Genomic DNA, 10768 nt, shown 5'->3' on the forward strand with positions numbered 1-10768 from the left:
TCAAAAACTATTGAACCGGCTTAGAACCGGCCAATTTTTAATAAACTGCATCGTTTTGATTTAAAAAAAGGTAAAATATACTTTTTGTCTTTGAAGTTTGACATAAATTTTAAAAATACTCCTAAATTTTATTTTATTTCAATTTTGTCCCAAAAAATTTGGATTTGCATCAAATATACCCTGACAGCTAATTTTTCAAAAAATTTAAAACTAATTCAATAATAATTTTATAAGAACAACCCTCAATACAAGTAAATCAAACATAATTTTCATGCATTATTATTAGATTAATCTTAAATTTTTAAAAATTTAACTGTCAAAAATATATTTAATATAAATAAAAAAATTTTAAAATAAAATTAAAACAAAATAAAACTTTAAGATATCTTTCAAATTTTTACCAAATTTTAGCACAAAAGAATACACTTTGTCAAAAGAAAAAAAAGACCCAAGTTCATTCTCACACGTTCCTCTTAAGAGCTTTTTGGTTTTGCCCTCAAACAAATCCTAACCATCTAACCTCCACTACCGCCGCAGGGAGTGAGGCACTACCGCCGTCCGTCGCACTGTCGTCGTGCTCCAGGTCTCCAACCCCTGTTCATTCTCACGGTCTTACCAATTACAGCTTCTTCCTTGCGATCGACATTCGCGTCTGGTTTTCGTCTGCTCAGCCGCGCTTCTGCCGTAGTCAGTCGTCGTGCCCGTCGCCTGATCGCCATCATCCGTCGCACTCAACTGCTCTTCCTCACACTCTGCCCAAACTGCTCAGATCGAAGGTAATGGCTTCTCTGCGCACTCCTCCACGCCGCCCGCCTCCTCCACGTCACCGGAGCCCTTGGTCCTGATAGTCTCGTGTTCGATTGTCACGGCGGAGGGCCATACACCGACATCGCCGACGGTCGGATTCTAAATTGGGAAGGAGATGAAGTTGGTTGGACTTAGTTTGCTGTCACCTCTTCCAATAGGTACCAAAATGTGAACTTGTTTCTAAAATGGTGAACTTTATGTGAATTTGAGGGTTGATATGCCTTAGTTTTTGTTGAAAATAGTGAGTATTCAAATCGGTCTAGATTTTTTTGGAGATTTATTAGTTTTAGAATCAAAAGTTTTGTTTATTGTGTTTTGGTGTTCTGGGTTTGCTAGTGGTAGAAGACTTGATATGAGGATTTGGACACCTTAATGAATATTCGTTCTCTGTTCTTAGTTCTGATCAGAACATTGATTTTTTTGGGGGAATTCTGCTAGTGCTACTAATTGAAATTTGAATCCTTGAATGATTAGCTCTGTTTTGGATTGAATGATTACTGATTAGTTGATTCATTTTAGTCCTGTTTTTGTTCTTTGTATTGTTCTGTGTTCTTGCTTTGAATGATTAGCTCTGTTCACTGCTGTTTTACTGTGCTGTGCTGAAATTGTCCTCAAAGCCTGAAATTTCGATAATCCTTGTTAATCTTTAGAAAAGTTTTTTGCTGCTGCGTAATTTTTTATTGTGTTATTGTGTTTTAATTGTTCGTGTTGTGTGGCTCTGTTACTTTCAATTGTTCATGTTGGTGTTGTTGCTTTATTTTAAATTTTAATTGGTGGTGTTGTTTTAATTCTAAGTCATTCAATTTTTCTATTAGATATTATGCCTCTAGCTTCATTTTATGTCATTCATCAATGATTAATTGAACTCTTAATTCATTTTATTGCCTCTAATTCATTTGTCTTAGCTTAAGGTAGGATATATGAATTTTTAAATATGGTCAATAAGTTTTATTTATCTAAGTTTTGGCAAAATGATAGACATTAAAGTTTGAATAATATTTTGATGTTTGTATTTTTTGAGTGTTTATTTATAATTTATTTATTTATTATTTTATTATAAAACAGTTTTTCCGGTTAAATTATGATTGGACCGATTGGACCAATAAACCAGTGAACCAGTGACAAGAATGGTTCGATGACTGGTCCGATTTTCAGAACCTTGGTTATAACATCCTCCACCTCATTCAATTGCGCTTCAAGCTCTTCGATTTTTCTTTGCTGATTAATTGACGCTTTCTTTGCTTCGACTATCTGCATACAAAGAAAACATCGTTTATGGTACTTTGTCTCTCTAAAACTAAAAACAAATGCAATATTTGAAAACAAATATTCAAAAATTATTCCTCAAGAACATTCACGTTTATAATCTGAGCCATTTAGTAAACAATTCTTCTTCCGGAGGACTCAAGATGTGGAGAGTGTGGGCCTCCAATCCCCTAATCCATTGAACTTTTAGGATTTTGGTTAGTAGGTGCAATCAGTATGCTCAAACTTCATTATAGTTATTATCAAAATTTGTATTATTTTTTTTGTCTTACTTTGTCTCAAATGTGAACTATTCGAAATTATTTATTAAATTTTTAATAATTTTATTGGAGTAAATAGTCAAATTCATCCATGAAAGATCACTTGTTCTCCAAATTGGTCTGCGAATTTTTTTTAAATCAAATTCGTTCTTTAAAGATTTTAAATTAATCGCGTTGGTCCTTCCGTCATTTCCTTTGACGGTGTCCAAATTTGCTGGTATTACACGTTAGTTGATACTACATCATACGTCTAGAAGTCTTAATTGATTGCTAACATGATAAGTTTATGAAATTAGCATGGTTCTGAAAACCGGATCGGACCGGCCAGTTCAACCGGAAAAATTGGGAACCGGTCACCTAACCAGTCCGGGTAACGCTAATAACTGCCTGACAAAAACCGGCTAAAAAACCGGTCGAACCGGCGGTTAACCGGCGAACCGGAAGAACCGTCCGATTTTTTTGCGGTTCAATGGTTTGCAAATTCATATGCCAAACGACGTCGTTTTGGCAATTTTTTTTTAAAAAAAAAAGAATAACGTTCGCGAAATGTATCCCTATTCCCTAACCCTAATCTGATACCCCCCCCTTTCTTCCATCTTCCCCTTTCTTCCCCAGTTCCCTTTCGAAAAGGGCCTTTCCCCACAGCGTCCATAGCCACCCACAGCGCGCCAGCGTCCATAGCCACCCAAGCCACCCACAGAGCGCCAGCGTCCATCAAGGCCACCAAGGCCAACATAGCCGAGTCCGCGACTACCACTGGCTGAGCCCGCGAGTACCACTGGCCGAGCCCGTGACTACCACCGGCCGAGCTCGCCTCCTCGTCGCCACCCACAACCATCGAGAGCAACAGCGACCACCACCGGCCGAGCCCGCCTCCTCGTCGCCACCCACAACCATCGACAGCAACAGCGACCACCCACAACCATCGACAGCAGCCGACGACCACCGGCCGAGCCCGCCTCCTTCTGAATTTGGTAAGACTTTGTTCTTTCACCTATGCTTCTTGATTTTGTGTTTCTGAGGTTCTGATCTTGTTCTGTGCTCGCCTGTTCTATGCTTGATTTTGGATTTTGATTTTCTGAGCCCCCCTTGATTTTCAGGATTGGTGTTTTTTATTTTGAATATGTTTTGCATTGCTGCTTCTGTTAGCTCGCTGCTTCATGAATCATGAGGAATATTTTTTGCATTGCTGCTTCTGTTAGCTCGCTGCTTCATGAATCATGAGGAATATTTTTTGCTGCTTCTGGTAGCTGCTTCTGTTTTCCATTGCTGCTTCTGTTATGTGCTTCTGTTTTGCATTGCTGTTTCTGTTACCTGCTTCTGTTTTGCATTGTTGCTTGTGTTACTTGCTTCTGTTTGCTGTTTTATTATTTTCATCATTGCAGTTATTGTCCTGGAATATGTTTTGCTGCTTCTGTTTTGCTTGTGTTACCTACTTCTATTTTGCATTGTTGCTTGTGTTACCTGCTTCTGTTTGCTGTTTTATTATTTTCATCATTGCAGTTATTGTCCTGGAATATGTTTTGCTGCTTCTGTTTTGCTTGTGTTACCTACTTCTGTTTTGCTGCTTCTGTTTTGCATTGTTGCTTGTGTTACCTGCTTCTGTTTGCTGTTTTATTATTTTCATCATTGCAGTTATTGTCCTGGAATATGTTTTGCTGCTTCTGTTTTGCTTGTGTTACCTACTTCTGTTTTGCTGCTTCTATTTTGCATTGTTGCTTGTGTTACCTGCTTCTGTTTGCTGTTTTATTATTTTCATCATTGCAGTTATTGTCCTGGAATATGTTTTGCTGCTTCTGTTTTGCTTGTTTTACCTACTTCTGTTTTGCTGCTTCTGTTTTGCATTGTTGCTTGTGTTACCTGCTTCTGTTTGCTGTTTTATTATTTTCATCATTGCAGTTATTGTCCTGGAATATGTTTTGCTGCTTCTGTTTTGCTTGTGTTACCTACTTCTGTTTTGCTGCTTCTGTTTCATTATTTTCATCATTGCTGTTATTGACTTTGTTGCTTCATGATGAATATTTTGATTATTTTCATGGTTGTCTGAAGTTTTCTGGTCTTTTGATTAGTTGAAAACTTGCTAGTAATTGTATCTTTTGAATGTAGAACATTATGGGTTTGTCATTATGTACTTTTATTTTTTGTTTACTTATAAACTTTGATGTTTGAAGTTGTTTGTGAACCTCTAATATTAAGTAATGGATAATTTATTATGTGAAATATTAAATTTTATTTAGAGATCATTGAATTTATGTACTTAAGATTATTTTAAGTTTTTTAATAATTTTATTTAATATTTAATTAAACCGGTTGAACCCCGGTTGAACTCCGGTCGAACCAGTGAACCATTGAACCAGTGACTTCACCGGTTTATTGACCGGTCCGGTTCTCGCAACCTTGGAAATTAGATCAAATTAAAACTAATTGAGGGGACCTTGAGGCATTGGAATCCCTCAATTTTGGGTTTATTTGATATAATTTCATAAATTTATCATATTAGTCGTCAATTAGGACTACTAGGTGTGTTGTGGTGTTACTTAACGTGCTACATCAACAAACTCTAATGCCGTTAGTAACGGAGGTGACTGAGGGACTAACATGAACCAGTAATCTTTTAAGGACTAATTTGATATTTTGACCATTTACTCAATTTTATTTTATATTTAAATCGGTTCAACTACAGTTTGATCTCAGTCAGACAATTGAACCATTAAATCAATCACTTGATCGGTTTGGTTTTTGCAGCCTTGGTTAGCAATTAAAAATTATCTAGACAAATTTAACTAAATTATCATCTAAATTTTTAACTATTAACTTCATGTGAAGACAACTGAATGTGAGTTTTCATAACGCGAGAATCTATTCCAATAAAAACCATAACCCATATGGAATCACTTCTCAAACAAGTGTTATCGAAAAGTGTGCCTGCGCTATCTTAACATGGTGTCCACTCGCTGACATCAGCAGATTCTCATTTCACACTTTTCTTCTGCCATTCACCGTAATGCATTTTGGTAGCCATGTATCTCTTGCTTTTTTACATTTTTATCTCGATTGTTGAAGCAAAGAAAATTAAATTAGTCATCTAACCAGTATTTTCTGCCCACATATTATCAAAATCAATTGCTAATTTGTAATTTCATATTGAATTTGTAAATCTAATAGTATAGTAAAATCATGTGTAAGAGAAAATCAAATTCTTAGTGTTGTGGCTGGGTTATATTTGAAGATAGTGTTCTTATCCTTGGAAGTTTATCCTAGGGACCATTACTTTTGCAAAGGTCATGCATGCAGTTTTAGGGTAGATCTACTCACTTTTTTTAATAAGATTTTTTTTAACTCATATAATTTTATGTCATAAAATATAGGTGTAGAACTGTAGATTCTCATTGTTGCATATAATTGAATGATGTAAAGTAAGATATTTCCTTCATTATTTCAGTTGTCTCAGTCTTTGACACAGAAAAAAATCACAAGAGGATAGTGTGAAGGCAGATTGTTATGATGGATCTACAAGGCTTGCCTGCGAGTCATGGATTCCACATGCCTGCGGAGTGGGAACCTCACACTCAATGTTGGATGGGTTGGCCTGTGAGTTGCATAATTCACTCTCTTTTATTCTTATTTTTCTTAAAGCAAATAGACACTTCACAGCACCAAAAGTAATCACAAGGTTCAATTCATGGTCATAGCTTTGAACATGGTTTCACACATCTCTCATCACAGATGGTTGTTATTGAGACATGATACAAATATACGAATATAGAGATTGTAAATTTGTGTCCACTATAGAAAATATATGAAACTAGTGTCTTGAGACTCTCAATTTTGTGTACCTGTCTCTGTATTTTTGTCGTGTTTTAGCCACCCAAGGCAGCCTTGAAAAAACTAGTGAAACAGTGTTTGGTGGTGGACTTTTGGGGTCTTTTGGTGATTGTTATGAGTACTAGGTTGGTGTTATTTGGCAGGAACGCCCAGATAACTGGAGAGAGAATGCTGTTCCTGCTCAAGATGTGTTTGCCAAGGTAGCATCTGCAATCTCAAGATTTGAGGATGTAACTGTTTGTGCTAGTTCTGGCCAGGTTGGTTGAAGTTTTTGACATTTTCATTATTTGGCTAGTATCTTGAGGAGTGGATTCAGTTGTTTCTGATGATATGGGGCTTTTGATTCTTGAAATTTCTTTGCCATTCTAGTGGGAGAATGCCAGGAGAATGCTACCTGAACATATCAGGGTCCTTGAGATCAGCATGAATGATTCTTGGTTTCGTGACACTGGACCAACTGTGAGTTTTTCTCCTTATACATGGATGAGTTTTCTGATCAAGTCAGATACTAGATGTTTGGATTTCTACACATGCAGAATTTTCATTGTTGACAAAAATTTTCTCTGTTTTGTTCAATAGTTTGTTGTGAAAAGATCAGAGTCTGGTAAGGCAGAGCAAACTATTGCAGGAATTGACTGGAATTTTAATAGCTGGGGAGGTAAGCACTTAAGACCTTTGATATTGGACGTTCTACTCCCAAACAAGGACTGTTTCTTTTGTGGAATGAATGAAGTACATATGATTAGTTGATGTTATGTCTTCATTATTGTTAGTTCAGCTAATGGAGTTTATAAATCTTTTCCAGGGTTAGAAGATGGATGTTATACTGATTGGAGTTTGGACATCCTTGTTGCTAGGAAGGTGTGTGTAGTTAAATATTTAACATTTTTACTTTTGTCATCTTTTACTCTATTGCAAAATGCCTACATGACTTCGCTATCATCATATGTTTGCTAGATTTTGGCAGTTGAGAGGGTTCATAGATTTTCACATTCAATGATACTTGAAGGTGGAAGCATACATGTTGATGGAGAAGGTAAGAGTTGTTGGCTTGCTGAATTTTTTTTAAAAAAAATATAAATTCCTGGTTTTCTTGTTTAATATAAATTCCCCCCTATTATGAAGAAATATACACTTTTGATAATTCATGTAAAGTAGACAATGAGTCTGCTTATTAAATGCTATTAGGTTGCTCTTAAACTTCTCTAAGATGTAGTTTTATAGTGCTAATCCTTTCATAAATTAAGTGCTAACTAGGCAGGATGATTGTTTATATATAATTATGTTCATGAACTTGTGGTTTAAGTTTATTCTTTCGTTTCTATATGTTCTGAGATCAAATGAACTGTGCTTGAATATAATGCTCTGTAATAGCTTACAAAATTTATAAGTTATTCTTTTAACTTCAGCAACCTTTTCTTGCTTCAGGTACTTGCCTTACCACTGAAGAGTGTCTCTTGAACAAGAACAGAAATCCTCATATGAGTAAGAACCAAATAGAGGATCAACTTAAGACATATCTTGGAGTCAGCAAGACTATATGGTTGTCCCGTGGATTGTATGGTATATAAACTTGATGCTGATCTTTTAGACTAAGAATCTTCCTATGAATTGATATTATAATGATCAGAATTTTGAATTTGGTGTAGTCAAAGATTTTTGTAAAGACCATTTATCATGAGGTGCAGTATATGTTCTGATATGGATTGGTGTTTGGATAAGAATAACTCCATTTATGAATAAAAGCCTCGTTTCATTTTTCATAAAAAATGGGCCAATCTAATATGCAGCTTAGTATGTAATATAGCTTAAGAACAAGTTGTACACCCATTTAATGATACCACTTTGGTTCAATAAGTTCAAATCTGAATGTGTGTTTTCTAATGCACATTCTGTCTGGAAATTAGTATCTTGTTATTTTGAATATGCTTTTGCCGGTAAATTAAAGACTCCAGAGCTTCACTATTATCGTCTACACATTAGTACATTTTTTTTTCTGCAATGTAATATTATTACATTTATAGCGATTAATGCAATTTCTGCGCTAGGAATCTTATGCTCTTATGTAGAGATGATGTGAGAAATATTGTGATACAAGTTTTAGGTTCAAAGTGATACTTAGATGTTATTCACTCCCTAAGATCTGATTGAGAGGTATGCTGCTTTTGTACAGGAGATGATGATACTAATGGCCATATTGATAACATGTGCTGTTTCACTAGGCCTGGTGTGGTTTTGCTGTCTTGGACTGATGATGAAAGTGATCCTCAATATGAAAGATCTATGGAAGCATATTCTCTGCTTTCTAATGAAACTGATGCCAGTGGTAGAAAATTTGAAATCATTAAACTCCATGTTCCTGGGCCACTATATATGACAGAGAAAGAGGCAGCTGGAGTAGTGCAGGTTATAGCATCCAAGTTCATATTTCTTGTCTTGTCAATAAAAAAATATAATTTCTTCAAAGTTGGATGTTATAAAAGAAAGGTATCATCTTATTATTTCATTTCATTTGAAGACTTATGCTAATATTTTGCAAGATTTAATACAAAGTTTGTCACCATCTATATCAATTCTTGATGTAATATTTGAGGCCATTCTGTTTCTTAATGGGAAATTGATTGGGCATATATCAAGTCATAGCCCTCTATTTTGGTTAATACTAAGTTCTAATGTTGGATAGTATCTACTAAGTATTATGTGTGATGTTTCTTTGATGGAATTTCTCTCTGTTTATATGGAAAATTCAGAGATATGAACCAGTTCTGTTTTGTTAGAATGTGGTGGTTTGTGATCAGGTGTACAGTTTAAATTGAGATATCCTGTTTCTTTTGATGACTTTGCTAACTGATTATACCAAAAAACTTGTCTACCAAGCTTAGAGAAATGTTGATGACTGAAGCGATGAATTTAATTTACACACTTCTGACTGAAATTATTCAATATTCATGCAACTGCTCTTGTATCAGTTCACTCAATGCCTTTTCTGAACTATTAATATAACTATATTTTTCAGGGTGATGATGGTAAGGCAAGACTTCCAGGTATTAGGCTTGCTGCTTCCTATGTGAACTTTTACATTGCAAATGGAGGTATCATTGTACCACAATTTGGAGATAAGAAGTGGGACGATGAAGCTGTTCGAGTCCTATCAAAGGCCTTCCCAGATCACAAAGTAAGTAAAACTGCTTGTTAAAATGCTATTTTTGTTGAAGAATGTTTCACCAAATGGTAACCTTTCAGAGTTAAGTATTATTTGCAATAATTACTTCAGCTTTCTCGAATCAAGGTGTTATCCTAAACATCTGGAAGAATACCAAATTTGAATGCCCAAGAGTCTATTTGGTTTATGTATTTATTTTCAATGTTTTTGGTTTTAAAAATATTTTTGGAAAAAAAAAATGAAGACAGTACAAGAAAGAACAAAATTTGTGTTTTATTCTCTCTCTCTCTCTCTCTTTGGGGCTCTTGATGTATTTTTTTGGTTACTGACATTCTTAATTGTGGCTAATATCTAGGTTGTTGGAATCGAAGGTTCAAGGGAGATTGTTTTAGCTGGTGGAAATATACACTGCATTACTCAGCAACAACCAGCCTTTTGAGCAAAGTACTGTCAACATTTGTTCACGAGTGTTGTATTTGCATTGAAATTTGTAGTCTCTGGATCATTGATTAAACTGCTTGGTTCATTCCATTAATCTTCAAATGATTGATCCACATAGAGGCACAAAAGTGTGTTCAAGTGCATTGAAATAAAATGTAAACTGGCATTTTTCAAGTTGGAAAATCTAAATGAATGAATAAATTAGAGATTTCTAGTTTTTACTTTGTAAAAGTACTTGAATGCTTCCAACTATGATCTACCATGTATCTATGAAATTTTTCTTCATTTTTCAAGTCGAGTCTTCCCTCAGGTGTTGTTATAATTGAATTTCATGTAAGTTTGGTATGCTTTGTTGAAGCAAAATCTTTAAAGGATTATACAATATGATCCTTAAAGTAGAATCAAATTTCTTCTTAAATCTCTTAATCTTTATTGCAGTTTAGGGTAGTTCTATTTAGGCACAAAGGCATCTTAGCTAAATCACCTGATAAATTTATTAACTGTGAATGAGGTCTTACGTTTACAATAGATATAGAAGAGAAGTTGCTATATGGTTTTGGATTGATTATCACCTACAATGGAAATAGAATTGTGTTCTAATTTCTAATCGGCTATTACATTATGTTAGTTTAACTCCTAAAATACAAAATGGAATTACTAATTGGAGAAATCAATTTTCTTTTCATAAAGTACCTTATTCATACAATGATATTTATTTTTTTTGGGTAAACTATTCATAGTATATAGAAAGTAAGATAATTAATTCTTTTGAAAACTTTGGCTTGGTCTGGCTAAGTTTCAAACTTTTGGTAAGGTTTCAATTAAAGTTTGAATTCTGACCTTGACTAAATCATTAAATTGGGCCAAATAAAAGTTAGGCCAAGATCCTTAAATATATTTCAGAAAAAAAATAATAAAGAGCAGCACAGAAATTTCAATAATGGTTGACTTGGGGACTGGGGTGGAGTGTAACGGAAAAAATGAAAATCCATCCAAAGAAGGAAGG

At 34.9% G+C, this 10768-nt stretch overlaps 1 protein-coding gene across 5 annotated transcripts; it reads left to right on the forward strand.

Annotated features, from left to right (window-relative positions):
• The first annotated feature begins 822 nt into the window (after nt 1-822).
• Nucleotides 823-10055, forward strand: LOC107469092 (agmatine deiminase). Of its 5 annotated transcripts, none has more exons than XM_052260495.1 (11): nt 823-965; nt 5776-5924; nt 6302-6415; nt 6528-6617; nt 6738-6816; nt 6964-7019; nt 7116-7194; nt 7587-7721; nt 8332-8564; nt 9175-9333; nt 9677-10055. In XM_052260495.1, the coding sequence occupies exons 2-11, from the start codon at nt 5835-5837 to the stop codon at nt 9758-9760; spliced, it is 1119 nt and encodes a 372-aa protein (XP_052116455.1). In that variant the 5' UTR covers nt 823-965; nt 5776-5834; the 3' UTR covers nt 9761-10055. The 5 variants fall into 5 exon arrangements, with proteins under 5 accessions (XP_052116455.1, XP_015943959.1, XP_052116459.1 ...); XM_016088473.3 differs by lacking the exon at nt 823-965 and adding an exon at nt 2918-3307; XM_052260499.1 differs by lacking the exon at nt 823-965 and adding an exon at nt 2918-3307 and having other exon boundaries at nt 5785-5924.
• The last annotated feature ends 713 nt before the right edge of the window (nt 10056-10768 follow it).

The sequence above is a fragment of the Arachis duranensis genome, chromosome 1 (assembly GCF_000817695.3).
Source record: "Arachis duranensis cultivar V14167 chromosome 1, aradu.V14167.gnm2.J7QH, whole genome shotgun sequence".
NCBI classification, from domain to species: Eukaryota; Viridiplantae; Streptophyta; class Magnoliopsida; order Fabales; family Fabaceae; genus Arachis; species Arachis duranensis.